General features: G+C 38.5%; 1 protein-coding gene across 3 annotated transcripts in view; it reads left to right on the top strand.

The window, feature by feature from the left end:
- Positions 1-4,502: 4,502 nt before the first annotated feature.
- Positions 4,503-20,768, top strand: part of STK3 (serine/threonine kinase 3) — a 310,598-nt gene continuing 294,332 nt past the window's right edge. For 2 of the 3 annotated variants that reach the window (XM_082432738.1, XM_082432737.1), the window contains exon 1: positions 4,503-4,749. In XM_082432738.1, the coding sequence (XP_082288864.1) occupies positions 4,724-4,749 (26 nt within the window). In that variant the 5' untranslated portion in view covers positions 4,503-4,723. The remainder of the gene's footprint in view (positions 4,750-20,768) is intronic. The other variant, XM_082432736.1, reaches the window with a different exon arrangement.

Raw genomic sequence — 20,768 nt, 5'->3', positions numbered from 1 at the left:
GAGTAACAAGGGATTGGCTAAGAAGCAAAGAGAACGCTAAAGAATATAGGAATAGCAGTAATCAGTAGCAGTACTTTTCTGGGGCTGAGATGGAACACCCAAAGAAGAGGCCACCCCCACCCCAGGGTGAGATGCAAACCTTGCTGGAGATAGCACAGCTATGTCTCACTGAATGAAGGAGTTGCTGTGGTGCCATGCTAGTGGAACTTGCCAAAAATCTGCCCTCTGGAACTTTCTGAAAATCTTAGGTTGCTGGGGAAAGCTATTCACGGTGAGGTGTCTCACTGGAGGCACTCTGCAGCCAAAGTGGCCAAAGGAGGGCGAAGTTATGGTGGGGAGGGAAACACTTGGCCACTGCGTGCTGTTGCCTGCATGCACTTCCGGAACCCAGGGAAGCAGCCCCTGGGACAGAGCCAATGGAACACACAACAACCAGGAAGGAAAACTCTTTTCTTTTGTAATGTCTCTCCACAGTCCTTTAGTGACAAAGCTTGATTTGTCTTACCACCTGATAAAGAAGAATATTTAATGGACCTAGCTCCATTTTAATAGAGCAGGCAATGAAGGATGAATTTGGAACTGAGAGGAAATAAAATGACAAAAGGTACACTTACTTTCACTTAACATGGCGTTTATAAATTATCTATGTCTCTTAAAATTCTTGATGTTTTCTTTGTGTGGAAATCTATTCACTGATTCAGCAAACATTTATTCAGTGACTGTCACGTTCTAGGTACTTATTTTTAGCAGACATTGTAGGCTGTTGCCTAATAAGAATTCCTCCATTCTTTGTTAGTATAGAATCTCAGTGTTTGTTCTTCTCTCATGCTTCTCCTTGCCATAAGCTTCTGGGAAGGCTGGTCCCAGCCTCAGCTCCAAGCCCACCCCCATGGGGTGAATTGCAATTAGTCTATAGAGGTTTTCGTGACACCGTTTTCTTTCTCACAGATAAGTCTGTGACATACTTCTGGCCAACAGGATATGAAGGAGAGTCTGTAGAAGGGCTTTTAGAATAGGCTTTTCCACCATCTTAAAAAGTGGTATTCAGAAAGAAATAACCTTCTGTTGATGGACATTGTCCTGTCTCCATGTGGTGCCTGAACTGTGACAGCCATCATTTGAGGGGAGGGAAATAGCCCAAGGAGACCCTGCAGTGCACAGTAGGGCAGTAAATAGAAGGAAATCAAAGAATTAATCAAACCTAGAAAGACCATCTCTAGGCTTCTTGTTTTAAAAGTCATTTTGAGTTGTTTCTTATAGTTAACTGACATGCTAGACTTTTGATATGACGAATATGAATAAAATACTGTTCTTATTGGGGAATAAGTGAAACAAATAAATGAAATAAAAATTTAAGGGCTTCCCTGGTGGTGCAGTGGTTAAGAATCCGCCTGCCAATGCAGGGAACACGGGTTCGACCCCTGGTCTGGGAAGATCTCACATGCCACGGAGCAACTAAGCCCGTGCACCACAACTACTGAGCCTGCGCTCTAGAGCCCACAAGCCACAACTCCTGAGCCCATGTGACACAACTACTGAAGCCCATGTGCCCTAGAGCCCGTGCTCTGCAACAAGAGAAGCCACCGCAATGAGAAGCCCGCACACAACAACGAAGAGTAGCCCCCGCTCGCCGCAACTAGAGAAAGCCCTTGCGCAGCAACAGAGACCCAATGCAGCCAAAAATAAATAAATTGATTAAAAAAAAAATTTAAGATTGCTATGATAAAAGAGGATAGTGGTTGAATTCAAATGCAACATGCTAGTTCCAGGCTAACTATAAAACTAAGTTAGAAAAGAGAAAACAGATCAAGAGAAAGTGCTTTGTAAAGCTGCCTCTTGAAAGGAAACACTTCCCTGCAAAGAAAAAGTTACATAATGTAATATATTTGAGAGAGCTTTCTCTTTGTCCCAAACTCTTCCAGGTAAGAAAGTTTAACAGTTGTTAATTAGTATTATTTTTCAAATAAATAGAAAATTGAGGAAAAAGAGTAATACAAACTTGTAGTTTCAATAAACAGCAGCAACTAGTATAGCAAGGAAAAAATTTTGTTTTAAATTTTAATATTTTTCTACCTATAAAACATGGCGGTGTATATATTCAGTGACAAGGAATGCACTTTTGTTATTCAGAGGAACTGGGTCCCAGACTGAAGCTTTCTCTCCTATTTCTCTTAGAGCACTCAGTTGGGAATTGTGGTGAGCTCTTCACTAGTATAATTAAAGTGCATACTTGATTTTGATTCTAACTGGAATGGTTGGAAGCAGAAACAGATTATGCTGCTTTCACAGTTAAGTGAAGCTGAGTGACCCTTATCTAAATCTTAGATTTTCCTACAGCTTTCATCTGTTCATGAATGCTGCTGCCTCTCATTTGCAGGTTGAATGATGATTTCTATTCTTTCCGTCTTGGAATCTTCAGGCTGGCTTTCCACAAATTAAAACAGAGACTTGAGACAATTTTTTTTTTTCCTGAGTAATTCAGGAGAAAAACAATTCCTTTTATTCAGTAACACAGAACACGCCAGGCGCACTGGCCTCAGGCCTTAGAACTTACTGTTCCTTTGGCCTGACAGTTCTCTTCCTATAGCAATCTGCATGGCTCTCCCCGTACTTCCTCCTAAGTCACCCTCTCATTAAGGCCTTCCCTGGCCACCCTTTCTAAATTTCATCCCTTGTCTCCACTTTATATTCCCTTTCCCCATTTTATTTTTCTTCCTGACCAGTTTTCAGTACCTAACATTATTGATTAGTTACTTATTTGTCTTATTATGTTTCCCTAACCTGAATGTAAACCCTATGAGGGCAGGAATTTTTTGTCTATTTTCTTTACTGATGAATCCCCAGCACCGAGAACAGTGTCTGCATACATAAGTGCTCAGTAAATATATATTGACTGACTTACAGTGGGATAAGGCATGGCTTTGGAGTTACAAAGGCATGAGTTAGAATGCAGATTTTCTGTTTGGCCTAGGGTAATTCCCTCTACCCATCTGAACCTCAGTTTCTTCACCTAAAGCAGGAATAACTACCTAAGAAGGCAGTTTTAAGGGTTTAATGAGATAATGTAGGCCAAGTGTCTGATCCCATTGGGGTCATACAACAATTGTTAGCCCTCTCCCTTTCAAACTGAGGGGAGACCGCAGAGATTTATTTTCTGATATTATTCCTCCTCCTTCCACAAGACTTCTTTATGGGTGTCTCAGTTAGGGTTCCAGTAGGAAACCCTTTTGAAGGTACACTCAAATTAGGGTCATATGAGGAGGGTTGAGGTCTAGGGGAATGTAGAGAATAGAGGAGGAATCTGGGAATTGCAGAGCTGTTACCACCCGTAGGCCCAAAGGTACTAGCAGTGTTGGGGATGAGGACAGAGTGAGGGATAGAATGAAATAATTTCAAAGGTTCTTCCTAGCTTTGACATCTTAATGATCATCTTGTTACTTCTGAACTGTTATTCTGTGGATCTTTAATAAATGCAAATAAGTATAAATTCTGTAATAATCTCTCTTGTTCACAGAATTTGACTTTAGGTTTCAACAATGAATGGTCTTTTAACAAATTTAAAATAACTAAGTTTGGGGGAGAAGATAATGGTTTGAAAATAAATCATGTAAGTTTATTACATAGCAAAACTTAAAATAATGCAAAAAAACTGTTAATAGACAAGTGTAATTTGGATTAATGTTTACAATATTCTCTTCATATTCTTTGCTCGAATCTTCAAAAAACTCTATGATACTACATCTTGACAGTTTCTGACAAAAACAAGCAAAGTCATTACATAGCAGCTGTGTATGGTCATAAGAGAGATATTTATAGATGAAATTTAAGGTTAAACGGTACACACACAATATGGATACAAGGAGGGGTCTAATTACCATGGGGTAAGGGCCTTGGGGACAGGTTGGGGGCAGGTGCGGCAAGAGGGAAGGAAACAAACCTTTCTTGAGTGCTTTTCCATGCACCATAATTTGTGATAGTTTTGCCAGGTTACCCAGTTGAACAGCTGGTAAGGCCACAGCTCACTGAATCTAGTGCATGAGAGATGTCATTGCAGTAATTAGACCTAATTATTGTGAGGAGTCTGTCTACAATCACAATCAAACAAGAATTTCCAGAAGTATCCCTATTACTGGGGGATGGCTGCGGGAAAACATAACCAATAATTATAATGAGAACTAGAGAGGGGAGCGTGGGCAGTTAGCAGTACTTCAAACGGCTGCTCAAGATGTTTGGGAGGTATCCTTGGGAAATCCAGAGAAATGAGTCAAATCAGACTGGGGCAAAAGCAATGAAGGCAAGTGAGGAGCGGCAGCTTTGGGCCACTTCAAAGCAACGTGCCCCAGGCCAGCAGAGAGAGGCTCTGGGTCCTGACTAGGCCTCACCCTCTGGCCCTTCCAGTCCCAGCTCCTTTTTTCCCCTCCCTGCACTAGGGCCGGCCCCTCCCTCCGTCCTCGGCTCCGCCCACCAGTCTCCCTCTCCAGCGCATGGCTCCACCCATCCTTCCCCGCCCGCAGCCAGCGGCCGGCGGCCGAGGGGCGGGGCGGGCCGGGAGGCGCCGCACTCGCCAGCGGGCGGGGGATCCGCTGCGGAGTTACGGGGAAGTTGGTCTGAGTTCCTGGAGTTTCCTTCTGTGGTTCCCCGGGCTCGGCCGGCCGGTGCCCCGGCTCTTTGCCCGCTCCGACCTTCGCCGCCCACCTGATACCTCCTTCTGCCCCCGGCCGCCATGGAGCAGGCGCCGGCGCCCAAGAGGTAACGAACGCGGGGCGTGGGGAGAAGGAGGGGGGCGGGGGCGGCTAGGCCCGTGGGGGACCGAGACCCCCCTCCCCCGACTGCCGGGCCCTGAGCCGGACGCGCCGGGGGTCGCGAGGCGGGTCCGAGTGCCGGGCCGCGTCTGTCTGTGGGGCGAGGGGGCCCGAGGGGAGGCCGAGCCTCGCTTCCCCCGCGGCCCGCCGGGCCTGGCGCGGGTGGAGAGTCGGTGGGCAGCGCTGGGCGCCCCGCGGCCGGACTCCTGGGGCGGGCGGAGTTTCCCCTCGTGGCAAGTTCACGAACTGGGAGACGTAAAACTAGGAAATTATTGGGCTGCTTACAACCATGTAGGCTTTCCTGTCAAATGTTTTCCATAATATTGCCTTTTTTTTTTTTTTGAGAAAGCGGGTTGTTTATTTACAGTTCAAGGAATTAAATATTAATAGCTACACAGCCTGTAAAACTTATTGTGGATATGCTGCGCTGACAGGTGTTCCTCTCCCCTTCCTCCGCAAGTTCAAAAGTATTTATGGATGCAAGACAGTAGGAATCTTAAATTAGAACCCCTCCGCCATATAGTTTTTTTTTTTTTTTTTGGTTTGGTTTTCTTTTAGCATGTAAAAATAGTGATGCTTTGGTATTTACTATTAGTTTATACTTATTCTTTGTTATATTGGAAGTGTACGAGTACACAGTAGATACTTTTGAACTGGTATTTGAAATGATCGCGTGAAGCTGAATCAAGGCTGTCCATTGATATAAATTCATAATGTGCATTTTCCCCTTAAGAATGAATCAATCAACTGATGCTGGATAAAACATTTAACTTCAGTCTCTCATTTTTAATTTATAAAATAAGGGTACTAATCTCTCTCCCATAGTGCTGTTGTGAAGAGTAAAGAGTGTTTTGATACTTAGAGATCTTTAGATGAAAGGTGGTATATTCAAGAACATGTAATAATTAAAAAGGTAGGAACTTTGTGAGCTGTTGTGAATTGTGTGACTAGACATGTGAGCCTTGAGGTCTGGGAACCATCTGTTCAGGTGAAAAAGGGGGGTTGTGGAGGAGTTTCCAAAAGACACCTGCTGTCAGAGCCCTTGATAGATTCTTTTCTGGCATTTTAAAATATCCCAATTCTAATATTGATTTGGCACCCAGTTTTAATACTATAGAAGAAAACTGGAATCAATGTTTCCCCCATCTTGTTTTGGAAGGACTGTAAGGGGCACCTCCAAGATAGTACCATAAGGCCAAGTTGAATAACTCTGAATTGAAGTAGAAATTCTCTGTATTGATTAGCTCTACTCTGAGTTATCAGAGTTTTACTATAGACGTAAGAGAACCCCTGCCTTGCAAGGACATTAAGAGAACCTGGAGGGGTTGGGGGAGGGGTGGGTGGTATATATCACCGTTCCATGGTGACTTATACTTTCAAAGTGGTGGTTGCACATTTAAGAGAGTTATTTTTAGCTCTCTTCAGAGAGACATGTTCATCCAGGAAGGCATTTCTAAAGAGCAAAAGATATGTGACAATCCCATATATTTGAGTATCTCTTAAAATTGTTTTCATAGCATTTTCTTTTTCATAATATCATTTAATCCTTATAGCAACCCTGCTGAGTAGGTTGGATTACAGACATTAATCCTGTTTTTATAGATGAGGTCACTAGGGGGGTTTGTCACATGGATGGCTACGACAGAGATAACTGGCAGTGAATTTTTGTGTTGCCCCTCTTAATCATTACCCTCTAATGATGAAATATAGCTACCATTTTTTGAGGTCTTACTATTTGCCAGGAATTTTATATATACATTCTTTTACTTTATTGTCTCAAGAAATAGGAATCCTGGCTCTGCAATTTACTATGCAAGTTCTAAATTTAATTTCTTAATCTGTAAAATGTGTTTTGGAGTAAATGAGGTCAGATGTAAAGCACTTAGCACAGTGCTTCATGATATGTTCAATAATGTTAGTTGTTTATATTTTCCACATTAAATGAAGCTTGGAGAGATTAAATAACTTGGTCAGGTGGAGGAGGTGCCAGAACCCTGGGTCTGATTGGCTGCAAGGTGTGTGCACCCGCTCATTGTGTACAGTGATGCCTCTTTTTGAAACTATGCTTGCTTTCTTAGCATTCCATGGTCACCTCTTTCTATAATCTTCTGGTGCCCTTTGTTCTGTTTCTAATCTGTGTAAGACGACCACTTTGCTTTTCTGCTGTGAGTAGCTCTTCCTTAGGGCCCATACATTTTTACATGGTCACATATATGTTGCTGATGCTCAAGTCTGTATGACCAATAGCTGCTTCTCAGTTAGTATTTTTGTTTTTTTCTTTGTGTAGAGCCATTCTTTCATTACCCTATTTAGTTTATCATTAGATCCTATCAAGTTTTCCATCAAAAAGTCTGTGGATTCATTCCCCCCCCCCGCCTTTCGTTCCCAATACTACTATCTCATTCCAGGATTTTAAGACCCTCACAGTTGATTTATAGCAGTGCCTTCCAATTGGGCATTATGGTCCAGTGATTACCAAAAAATTTTAACAGCAGAAACATTTTAACAGCAGAAGGGCTCTCTTTGGAGTAGGGGCAGGGCGCCAGAACCTAGTTCCCAGCGCTTACCTCCTTCTGTTCCCCTTTTGGTGTCCTGCAGAACCTCCTAATGATCCACAGAACACTGCTTTAGTTCATCCTGCACATGGCTTCTGATTTGTTTGCTAAAACGTCACTTCAGTCGTGCTACTCCTGTTTTTTTGGATTGATTTTTTTTAGTTGACTTAGTACCCAAGGCCCCCATCACTTGATCTCAACCTTAACCTCCAGCCTTTTGTTACTTATCCAAGCTGAATCTGTCCTTCCAAAGTTTCCCTATTGTTCTTTATTTAGGTTATAGGCTGTGGGTACTCTCAGCTTTGCCTTTGTTCATGCTTTTCCTTTAGAAAATTTGTGTTATTTTTTTGCTAGTAATTTATGTTTTATTCAAGGCCTGTTTCATGAAGTATCTTATTTGAGTACTTCCTAGCCTAAGATATTTCTTTTTACTCCTAATATGATATCCATTTGAGTATCCATCTTCAAATTGTTCTTTTTTTAATTACAAAATTTTAGACACCCAAAAGATAATGGGGACAAATTTAGTAAATACTTGCATATCACTACCCAGCTTAAAATATTCCCAATATAGTTGAAGCCCCCTAAGTATACCTCTTCTCAATTGCATTCCCTCCCCATCCCCCAAAGGGTTGTCACTGTTCTGAATTGGGTATGTGTCATTCCCATACATGTCTTTGTACTTTTAGCCTGTTGTTCATATATATCTGACATAGCATTAGGCCTGGGTGTTAGGCCCAGCTTTGTCACTGACTTTGAAATTTGCTTCTTTGGGTATCATTCTTCTCCTCTGGGAGTTGGAGATTCAAGTGTGCAAACAGATCTGAGAATATAGTGATTAGATGATCTGTAAGGTCCCTCTTATCCTCGCATTATTGATTTGGTGTCCTCAACAAGGCTCGTGTTAAACATAGGCAGTAGATGTGGTCAGCTATGTCACTAACTTGAGGATCAGAATGGCTTTTAGATTCCCCAGATTTCCTTAATTGTTTGTCACAGAGGTCTTCAGAAATCCTTATTAAAATGAAGTCCTTCTGGGAAGGGAAATCCATTAAATGGTTATTAATTGTTAGCATTTTGGTAGGTTGAGTTTATCAGATTTCTTTGTAGGGGAACTACTAGATGAGAGCAAAATGACCACAGAATAGGTAAGTTTTGATAGGTAGAAAGGGAAGTGACCAAACATGGGGTCTTCTCCAAGTAGAACATTCATAGAAGGGGAGGCGGTTCTCTGTGATAGACAGGTGGGCAGCATGAGAGCTCTGGTTGCTGGAGGGAGGGTCGTTATATACAGTACTAGTCAAAGCGAGGATAGAAAATCATTGTTCGAGAGATATATTTTACCAGATAGGCTTTGTTCCCGTTAGGTTATAGGATTAATTGTTATTTAAAATTTATTAATAGAGGTTTACTTAGAGGACAAGTTGGTTTGGAACAGTGAAAACGCTGGAAGGATAATAAGAGCGTAAGCTACTGAAGCATATTTACTCTCAAGATAAGGAGAGTTCTTTTTAAATTTTATTTATTTATTTTTTAAACTTTTTATTTTATATTGGAGTACAGTCAATTAACAATGTTGTGATAGTTTCAGGTGCACAGCAAAGCAACTCAGCCATACATTTTACGTGTATCCATTCTCCCCCAGACTCCCCTCCCATCCAGGCTGCCACATAACATTGAGCAGAGTTCCCTATGCTCTACAGTAGGTCCTTGTTGGTTATCCATTTTAAATATAGCAGTGTGTACATGTCGATCCCATACTCCCTGATTATCCCTTCCTCCCATCCTTCCCCCCCTGGTAACCATAAGTTCGTTCTCTAAGTCTGTGAGTCTGTTTCTGTTTTGTAAATAAGTTCATTTGTATCATTTCTTTTTAGATTCCTCATATAAGGGGTATCATATGATATTTCTCTTTCTGTCTGACTTACTTCACTCAGTATGACAATCTCTAGGTCCATCCATGTTGCTGCAAATGGCATTATTGCATTCTTTTTAATGGTCGAGTAATATTCCATTGTATATACGTACCACATCTTCTTTATACATTCCTCTGTGGATGGACATTTAGGTTGCTTCTATGTCTTGACTATTGTAAACAGTGCTGCAATGAACTTTGGGGTGCATGTATCCTTTTGGACCATGTTTTTCTCCAGATATATTCCCAGGAGTGGGATTGCAGGGCCATATGGTAGCGATGTTTTTAGCTTTTTGGTTTTTTAAAAAAAATTATTTAATTAATTATTTTTGGCTGCATTGGGTCTTCGTTGCTGCACGCAGGCTTTCTCTAGTTGGGGCGAGTGGGGGCTGCTTTTTGTTGCGGTGCGTGTGCTTCTCATTGCAGTGGCTTCTCTTGTTGTGGAGCACGGGCCCTAGAGGGCGCGGGCTCAGTAGTTGTGGCTCGCGGGCTCTAGAGTGCAGGCTCAGTAGTTGTGATGCACGGGCTTAGTTGCTCCGTGGCATGTGGGATCTTCCCGGACCAGGGCTTGAACCCATGTCCCCTGCATTGGCAGGCGGATTCTTAACCACTGTGCCACCGCGGAAGCCCTGTTTTTAGTTTCTGAAGGAACTCCCATACTGTTCTCCATAGTGGCTGTACCAATTTACATTCCCACCAACAGTGTAGGAGGGTTCCTTTGAGAGTTCTATGATTTAAGCTATAGTTGGATTCTGTGGCAATTTTTTTTTTAATAGTGTAAACAGGTGGTTAGTTTGGAGAACGTGAAGTTAAGATTGAAGTCAACATGTTAGGATTACAAAATGCATTCACACAAATGAAGAGTGAAGGTAAGAAAACAATCATTTTATAAGGGAAAGTGTTGCTATGAATGAATGGATTATCAGTCAAAAGATAGATTATGGAATGCAAAATCCAAGGTAAAGTGACACAGATATAGAAGGGTAAAGTAGAAGGTATTCGTATGTTCCTCAGAATGAAGAGCCCACATCAGCCTGTAGCATCAGTGGCTCTGACCTTAGGCTGGAAATTAGGAACAGAGGTAAAAACACAACAGGAACTCTCAGGAATTGAGTTGGGTGGGACAAAGCCACAAACCAGATAAGTAGATAATAGGGTGTCAGGAAAATCATGAAGATATTGCAGTGAGAAAATAGTGGGCTTCATTTTATGTCTGTATGCCTAATTCAGTGTCCTTGGAATGTTAGAAAGTAAAATTCTTGTGTGTTTATTATCGGAGAGATTCACTAAGTGGAGAACTCCAGTTGACTTTGAGAAGATGAATTCTTAGAACTCTTAAACAAAAGCAGTGGCCTCAGGGGGTTGGCCCTGGGTAAAGCTTCCAACTTCAGTGGCAGGAAAATGGAGGAGGTGTTCTAAGTAATCCCATGAGAGAAGAATCCAGCAAACTGGAGCATCTCTTTGCATTAATGACTTGGTCCCTAAAGCATATCTGTCCTCCCTTTGGCTTTTCTTGGTTAATTTGGGGTGGCACCAACTCCATTAGAATTGATTTAGGCCCTGTAGATGGGAACAATCAACTGGCTCTTCCTTCCTGGAGAGCGGGAGTATGACAGCATCTGGAGCAGTTCCTGGTGAGCAGACTTCAGTTGTACGTTAAGACAGGAGATAAACTCAGTCTTTAGTCAACTCTAGGCAATGATTAACTTATCCATTGTTCTTTAAGGGGCTGAGATATAGCATGTATTGGTACAGAAGAATTTGTTAGAAACATAAAGAAAAAGGTAAATGTGTGTTAAACACAGCTAGGTTGAAGTTTGTTTTTCTGAAGTAATACCAGAAAATTCCAGCGGTCATTCCAGAGATGTGTATTAGTAAAGCTTTAAAAATAATGGGTTTAAATTGAGCACTTCTTGTTTGGTTATAAGGGAGGAAAAGTGCTTAGAATTTAGTTTTTCTAGTTTCAAGGAAGCCTCTGTAGAACTAGGGGTACTGTCACTTCAGGCCATCATATATTATGGCTTTCATTGTCTCTCTTTTTTTTTTTAAATATTGATGATGAGACCCAAAAACAGAAGTTTCATGGAATGAACTACGTGTGATGTTCTCTGGTACTTTTCTATGTTCTGTTCTGTTCTAGTTCATTGAAAAATTGCTGGTCATGACCCACCAAGTTATTTTCATGACCTACTAATCAGCTGCGACCTGCAGTTTGAAAAACATTGTTGGTGTATGTAGTTGTGACAGTGAGGAAGCGGATTTCATTTCCAGCACCATTCCTGATGATGGCATTGCCAAAGGAATCCGGAGTGGTATAATTGTAACAAGTTATACATACAATAGAGATATTCTTTTAAGATTCTAAAAGGGGAAGAGGGGAAGGGGAGAGAGGAAACCATTATTTAAAAACTACTGTATTTTGAGCACTTTATATATATCCCAATTAAGGTATGGGAAAATGGAAAATGATTATCCATGGTGTCTGACAGAGTTTATAAAGGGAAATATAATACATGAAGGTTTCTTTGAGGCAAAGGCTCTTTTGCTTTCTGGTGTAGAATGACCCTGTGCACTGGAAATATCCCACTGTAGTTACAGTGACCTCAACTTCTGACTCCCTACCAGCTCCACCCTCTCTATCTACCAGAGGTCTTTAGATTTTTTTTCTTCTAAAGTGAAAAATGATACTATCTGATAAGAAATTTTCTTTTTTATTTGTCCCAAGCTGCTTTTGTGTTGTGATTTTATTTGAGTTGCCTCATATGTTAGGGTTACTCTAAGTTCAAGAAGTTTTTTAGCTCATATTGTAGAACAAAGATTCTATATTTGAAATGTCTTATTACAATTGTTTTTTCTACATAGAGTCTCAAGTTGAATAAATGAAAGTAACAAATATGTAAACAGACATGTATAAAAATTAAAAATAAGTCCATTGCTTGCATGCCATGAAATTAAGGTGCAGATTACCTTGAACTTCTTAATAGTACATCAAAGGATATATCTTTAAAAATGACTTTGTAGCAAAATGAGAATTAACAGGAAGCTCTTAGCATTAATGATAATTAATATAGGTGTACATGTGGTAGTACTATATGTGGGTTCTGAATTAGTCTATAGATTTCATATAGTACCAGACATCTTAGTAAAGAGGTAAAATAGAGTAAATTTTTCAGATATGTTGATATAAATATTAGTATCTTGATACACTTATAAAATTGGGGAAATCGTTGAGCATATGTGATTCTAAGGATGAGTAGTTTCTGTCATGTATTCAAAATATAGAATGTCATTCTCTATCTAGATCATATTTTCTTTTTTTTTTGCCTTAGCAATTGCGTTCTATATCCCTACTTTAAAAAAAATTGAAGTATAGTTAATTTACAATATTATGTTATTTTCGAGTGTACAGCAAAGTGATTCAGTTATACATGCACACACACATATATTCTTTTTCATATTCTTTTCCATTATAGGTTATTACAAGATATTGAGTATAGTTCTCTGTGCAGTACAGTAGGTCCTTGTTGTTTACCTATTTTATATACAGTAGTGTGTATATATTAATCCCAAACTCCTAATTTATGCCCCCCCAACCCCCGCTATCCCCTTTGGTAACCTTAAGTTTGTTTTCTATGTGTGAGTCCACTTCTGTTTTGTAAATAAGTTCATTTGTATCATTTCTTTAGATTCCACATATAAGTGATATCATATGATATTTGTCTTCACCTGACTTACTTCACTTAATACAATAATTTCTAGATCCATCCATGTTGCTAAAAATGGCACTATTTCATTCTTTTTATGGCTGAGTAATATTCCATTGTCTGTATATATACTACATCTTCTTTGTCCATTCATCTGTCGATGGACTTTTAGGTTGCAGATCATTTTTTCATTTTTAGAATTTTTGGTTTTCTGAAATCATGGGACCTAGAGTTCTATAATTGGAAAGGAATGCAAATTAAAATTATTTTTGAAATTTAGGTGAACTTTTTACATATTTGAAGCAAGCATAAATTAAAGAGAATAGGCAGTTAATTTCCTTGACTCTTTCTCTCTGGAGCCGCATTATTTTTCCTGTTTGCTGGGTTACCCCATTCTCCTGTTTCTTTCTAAAAACTGACTTTTTTTACTCATTGATTATTGCTCATGGCAGCAATTGACTGTCATCCTTGAGTTCATTAATTTGTTCATTTATTCATATATTCAGTAATTGTTAACCAACTTTCAAATGTCAGATGTTGGGTACATTGTTGAATGAAACAGATGAAATCTTTGCCCTCATAGAACATACACTCTAGTTGGAGTTTGAGCTACGAAGGATAAAAGTAGTATGTATTGATAGAGAAAAATGGTGGAACCTGCTTCCTAAGAAGGTACTTAAGCTGTGAACATGAGGTTGAGAAGTATTCCGTGTGAGTAGCCGGAAAGAGTATTCCAGGCAGAGGGAAAAGCTGTGAGAAGGCCTGGAGGTGGGAAAGAGTTTAGTGTGTGGGAGGAGTTGAAATAAGGCCACCGTGGCTGGGTTGTAGAATGGGAGAAAGTGGTTGGAGATGAGGTCAGAGAGATGGGCAGGGATTCAATGATTCAGGCCATGGAAAGGAATTTGGATTTAAGTCAGTATAGTGGGCTGTCATTAAAGAGCTTTAAGTGGAATTTTAAGCAGTTTATGCTTTTAAAAGGTCATTCTTGTTGCTTTGGGTAGAATAAATTGTAGAGGGTTAGGAATAAAAGCAGGGAAACAAGTGAGGAGGCTGCTGCACTTGGTTAGAGGTGGTGAAGTCAGTGGAGACGGAGAGAAGTGGACAGGTTCCAGTTATGTTTTGGAGTTAGAAATGAGAGACTTACTGATAAATTAGATTTGGGGAATGAGGAAGAAGGAATCAATTCTGGCTCCTAGGTTTTGGGTTTGAGCAGCTTGCGGGATGGGGAAAGGCTGGGAGAGGAACAGGTTAGGTATCTATTCCAGATTCCCAGGAATGTGAATCTATTCCGCCCAAAATGTGATATTAGGTGGTTCCCTTAGAAGTGGAAGTGGGTAGGGAGGAAATGATGGGCACTGACTTCCTTTTTCAACCTCTTGTTTTCACCTCATTAGACTAGGGAATGGGAAACAGATTAAGCCTTTGTTAGGTGTTGAATTGTTTGGGTGACCTGTTATTTAAGAAAAATCTTTTTATTGCAAAATAAAACATCAGTAAAAAACAAATGTGTGGTTTGATGAATTACTGTAAGTCAGACACCTTTGTAATCACCAGTCAGGTTAAGAAATAGAATTTTGCCACCCTCTCAGGAAGCCCCTTCTGAGTGCTCCATGCCAATCACAGCCACCTCTTTCCATATGTAACCATTATCCTGACTTCTGTAGTAATAACTTAAATGCACATTGCCAGACACTGTAGGTTAGTCTTGCCGGTTAAAGAATAGTATTTATATGAGTTGTCGGTTTTAATCTTTAGGTTGGTCCTCCATCTTTGTTCTTTTCCTTTTCCTGTTGAAGACCCAGGCTGTTTGAATTGTAGTTTCCCACAGCCTGGATTTTGCTGATTGCTTGCTCAAAGCGCAGTTCAGCATGTTCCTTTGTCTTCCATGTTTCCTGCAAATGGGCAGCTGGATCCAGAGACTGGATCAGGCTCAAGTCAGTCCCTTAGGCATTATTATAGGTGGTGTTTGGCAAGACTATATGAGTCAACGTCTGGTTGCCTCTCTTTTTTGTGATGTTAGCAGCTGTTGATGGTTAATGCTTATTTCTGTTAATTTGTTGGGTGTTGCAAAATGGTGAAATTCTAAATACACCATTTTGTTTTCATTATTAGTTGGAATGGTTTTATAAAGAGTCACTTTTCTCATCCTCTGTTTGGTTACCCAGTGGTATAGTTTGTAAAGGAAAGACGGGATAAACGCTTGATTCTTTCCCTTTATTTACCCGTTTTTAAGATAATGAATCAGTTCCCTGTTTTCCTCCAAAGGGGACCAATTATTATTATTTTTTTCTCTTTTTAAAAATACCATTATGAGCTGATGGATGTAAATGTATTTGATGGGTTTAATCCATTGCAGTTACTTTCGCTGAGGCTCAAAGTGTCCCATCTTTGATCAGTGGGCATCCCTTCAGGAGACAACATGACCTGAGCGGTCTTTGACAGCTTCTTTACTCCCTGCTGTGATAAGAAATTAGGGCTCATCTTGACCATCTTCTGTCCCAGATCTGGAATCAGCCTTTTCCAGTAAGCCCTACTTTTAGTGAGAGATGGTATTTCAAGACCTCAACCTGGGCACTAATATGATGTTATTTTAAAATAGCGTTTTATTTACAGATAGGAAAACTGACTCATTCTTTCAAACTGTGGGCTAGTCTATCAAAAAATGTGATGGCACTGGCAGTTTTGCACTTCTTTCCCTGGATAATATCTCTACCATACATTTATGCTTCTAAGTTTGAGTCAGAAATTGGACATGTATAGACAAATTCTGTGGTAGAGACTATTTAGAGTGGACTTTTAGTTTTGTGTTCTCCCTATCTTATACTGGTTACCATTTGACCCACTGTTATCCTAATAACCAGCCTCACTTCTTTCTCACCTCTAAATGTTTCAGGTGACCTAGTTTCTTCTTTTCTTAAATGAAAAAGAGAAAATAAAAGAATCCAAGACAGATAACACTACTAGTGATCTGATCAGATTTCAGGCCTTACTTTTAAGGTAGACCTTTTAGCTTGCCTTGTCTTGCATACGTAAAAGTATATCTGTACAAACAAACAAAATTCAAGGGCATCTTGAGGCTGCTTTATAAATCCAGCCCTGACTGATGAATTGAAAATGAAGCACATCCAAGATATTAAATGCCATATGTTACTCCCTTTTAGTTTTGATATTAGCCCCTCTTGTTAAGTTTTATTGTGCTTTTGAATAAATAAAATGAGATATTTGTCTCAGTGACATAGTTGGTAAATTACACTTGCCACTGTGTCGTATAACTTTAGAAAGAATTAGTTTTGGTATAATTATTGTATTAAAAGACATTAGGTTGCACTTATAAGTTGATATGTGAATTAGTCTGTCAGTGCAGTCAAATAGCAGCCAGTAAACATTTTCCAATGATAATATCTATTCAAACATTTTTAATAATTAGTGAAATCTGGATCATAGAGCGAGATTGGAGAGAAACGATTGCTCTGAATAAAATTTATAGTTTATTTAATTCCTAAGAATTATAAAAAACAAAGATGAAATTAAGCAATGGAATTTCATAAAAATTCCAGTGGAAATTAAAAATATATGTACTAATTAACTCTTGAGAAGAAAGTATTTTGATAATTTTCTTTTCCTGGTACATTGAGTTTTCCTTCAATGCACTTGAGTCTCATTGTATACTTCCCAGGTCTTTTTTTCTTTTTTTTTCTAATAGGAGAGAATTCAAGTACCCGGCCAAGATAAGAAAATGGGATCACCCCACTCCTTTATATACAGACTTTCAGCACTTGATTAGTCAGCTTTAATTAATATTCATAAAACAGGCATGTGATGTGAAACAGTCTCCCAAAATAGTGATATGGTGATAACTTTAAAGATATTCAGCGTCATTGGGAAGTGTGGTGTACCACATAATGGATTTTCCAAATAAATGAAGTCAACCACTTCAAGCATTATACTCTTAAAATATTTTAAAAGCACTTTTAAAACAACCACCTTTGATGGACATTCATTTCAGAGGGAGGACACTTGACCCAGTCTTCTGAGACTGATCATTTGCTTTCTTGATTACTTAATATTAATTTAAAATGAATTTTAGTTTATAAAAAGCCATTAAAAAGTTAATGGAACTGTTCATAGTTTTAGTTTATAGAAATAGTCAAGTGTGCTATTTTAGTGTGTTAGAAACTTTGTTGCTGTATATTCCTGGGTTTTTTTTCCCCCCTAAATCTAGTCTTGTGTTTTACTGTCACCCGTGGTTTCTCATTGCTATGCTCCTCTCTAAACTGCTGCTTATCTTAGAAATAATGATCTGACCTAACAGTAGCTCTCCCTTTCCCAAAGTAAAGTACATGCTCTTTGTATCAATTTTTGCTTACCAAAGACCTTTTTCTCTTCTGGGTTCATAGTACATCTTGAAATCATCTTTTGACTAAGAACATTATTGTGCAGTGAAGGAGAGAAAAATTATTTAAACTTTGCTAAATTTCTAAAATTTAATATGAAAATAACCAATTTTTTGCATGAAAAAAGAACAGGATTTTACCCTAAAAATCCCACAAAATTCCCAAGTTAAAACAAATGTCTGTCATTTTGGAGCATTACTTAGATTTTGAGGACTCATGGTATTACCAAACTGAACTGGTGTTTCAGAGGTGTATTTGTATTCCTGTACAAATACAGTAACATTATATTTGTAGTAGTTTATTTTTAATTTCTGCGGGTGAAGTATTCAAGCTATTTATCTTTCATATAATGATTGAATTTTTTTCTATTAGACACGGCTGGAATTTTAAAATTTTATTTTTATTTCTTAAAAAAAACCCAAACAGGTGAAAATAATCCCAGTTTACAAAAAGCAAAAATTATTTTCACAAAGCACCAAAATCATGAACTATTTCACAGTCTTTTCCCCTTAATTTATTTACAAAGAACCTCAGAAAAATACTGAGAAGTGGCTTCCCATGTGCTGTTGCTGGGTACGTAATCAAACTGCGCTGAGAAATCAAGCAAAATAGCGTCCATCTCTGAAAACAGCTGAAAGCAGCCACTGTCTCCACAGGCTGCCCCACACTTCTATTCATGAAAGCCTGTAAAAATTATGCAGAAGTCAGAGTACAGAACTCATTGAATGATACAGATGTTAATATTGTTAGAGTTTAAACTTTCCTTGAAGTTACACTTTTATTAATGTGGTTATACCTTTAATTAATGTATTAATGTTTGGGGTTATTGCAGTTGATTCTAGTATTGTTCTAGGGATAGAGTGAGGAGTTGAGAGTGTATAGAGACTAAATCCTCATATTTTATTTTCAAAATTTGAGATGTAGGGAAATAGATGAGGAAGAAGACATATGAGTAAATCCAGTTTTTAAGTGTAGGTAGTCTCTTTAGCACAAATCATAGTGGATTTTTTTATACAGTAGGTTCATGAGTAGACCTTGCAAGTTTCATGTAGACGTCTCCTCTTTTATTTTTAATCAGTTAGTTAAAGATTCTATTCCCTTTTTAAGTTCTCAAATCTAGGTATGGTTGTTGAGTATTTAAAAATCTTTAGAATGAACTGGATTAAAAGTTATGAGACAGGTCTGTCTCTTTCTTATACAATTATTTTTAACTTTTATTTTAGTAGGATGTGAATATGTTGGAGCTTTTTCAGAGGTGCTGTTTTACACTGTCTATATTTTCTGGATTTGTGTTTTTTGAAAAATGAGTTATTAAGAAAGTAAATGCATTGACATGTCTTTAGGGCTGGGGAGTATATCTCAGTGTTGTTAACTTCATATAGATTTGTTACAAGAAATTAAAAGGAATCATGTCACTTTCCAGTTGCGGCTAAGTGAAAAAATTCTTGGGAAAAAAGTATGAAAGACTCCAAGGGTGAAGGAAGGAGAAAAATCTCAACTTTTTCTTTAAAGCTCTTTGCCAGGAAATTATAATTTTAGAGTACTTTTGGGCAGAGAGCCAAACCTGAGAGGAAATGGTTTGATAGAGTTGAAAAACAAGACTTTCATTTAATTATAAAAAGTCTTCTGTCCATTGTAGAGCATCTGTTTTCTGAGTTGGATTTCAGCTCATTCTAGTGCCACTAATTAACTAAACCCTCATAAATTTTCATAGTTTTGTAAAGTAAATGTACTATGAGATCATCAAATTATATCTATCATACTATTAAAAAAGTGATAATTACTAGGGAAACAAGAGCCAGAACTTTAGAGTCAGGTAGACCATGGTTCTAACCTTAGCTTTGCCATTTCCTGCAATGCAATGGTAGGTAAGTTACGTAACTTTTCTAAGTCTCGGTATACTCACTTATAAAATGGAGGTGATAATAGTACTTTCTCTTTGGGTTTTGTGAGGATTAAATGAAATCTGTAAAAATTTAGGAGAAGTCAGAGTATGGAACTCACTGAATGATACAAATGTTAATGTTGTCAAGAATTTGAACTTTCCTTAAGTTATACTTTTATTAATGTAGTTATACTTTTAATCACTGTATTAATTGGGATTATTGAAATTAAGTGTAGTGTTTATCTGGGGATGGGAGTGAGGAGTTATAAGTGTATAGAGACTAAATCCTCATATTTTATCTTCAGAATTTAAGGTGTTGGGAAACAGATGATTGTAAATAAGTGATTGGTAAAGCATTTATCTCCGAAGAGTCTCCAGAATGTTTCAAAAATGTGTCTGGCATTGTTGACATCTTTTGAAGAAACACGCAACTTTCTGGGGGATAAAGGACAGTTTGCACTTGGATACATATATTCTAGTTGAGTTAAAAAAAAATCAGTTTTATTACTTCAGAGCTAAACATCTACTAAATATTTACAAAATGTTTGGCCTTTAAAAAACAAAAGGGAGCAGAAAAAGAATGACCCCTGAATTTCATTAGTTGGAGGTAAAGTATACTTTCTGTGGTTGAAGTAGAAAAGATAGTTGATTTTGTGGATTTAAGATTGGATTCCTCATTGTGTAATTTAGAAAATGTTCCATTATTTCAAGCTAACTTTGAGACTTTAAAATTTTACATTTGGCTGTGCTGTGAGGCTTGCAGGATCTTAGTTGCCTGACCAGGGATTGAACCGGGGCAGTGAAAGCGCCGAGTCCTTACCACTGGACTGCCAGGGAGTTCCCATCTTTGAGACTTGTTGACATTGTTTAATAATGGAATGTTCAAGGACTAAAGAATGAAAACCTTTCATGTATTTTAAAGATGTGTGACTTTTCTAACAGTATTCAAGATGAAATTGCTAGGTTTGAAGACTAGAACTTAATTTTAAAGGAGATATTGTGTGTAACATCAAGCATAGTGCTTAGCACATAGCACTGATAACAATATAACTGTTAATAACGGTTATGACATTAAATAGCTACTATTAGTAGTAATAAGGCTACCAATAATGTCATCACTAAAATATAGAGAAATTTGCCAGAAGAGGAAAAGACATTGAAAATTACAGAGCTGAAATGAGGTAGAAGGTGCTCTAAGAAGGTGGAATCTCTGTTCTCTCAGAGCTAGACGTTTTTTCTCTTTTGCTGGATTTGCTCTCTGGCCAGGTCCTCTTCTTCATGATTAGTTTCCTAAGAGATCTAGAGAGCATTCTAATTATTCTTGACTAGGGAGCCAGATCTAGCAGTGTAGAAAGCCTTCCTTTGTGTTTCTATTTAAACGTCTTTGGCCAAAACAACCCAAATAAAAATGGGCAAATACTTGAATAGATATTTCTCCAAAGAAGATATAAAAATGGATAATAAGCACATGAGAAGATGCTGAACATCACTAATCATTAAGGAAATGCAAATC

Source organism: Balaenoptera physalus, assembly GCF_965194825.1.
Source record: "Balaenoptera physalus genome assembly, chromosome: 17".
Classification (NCBI taxonomy): Eukaryota; Metazoa; Chordata; class Mammalia; order Artiodactyla; family Balaenopteridae; genus Balaenoptera; species Balaenoptera physalus.
Note: the sequence above shows the minus strand (reverse complement) of the source record. Positions and strands in the feature narration are given on the sequence as shown.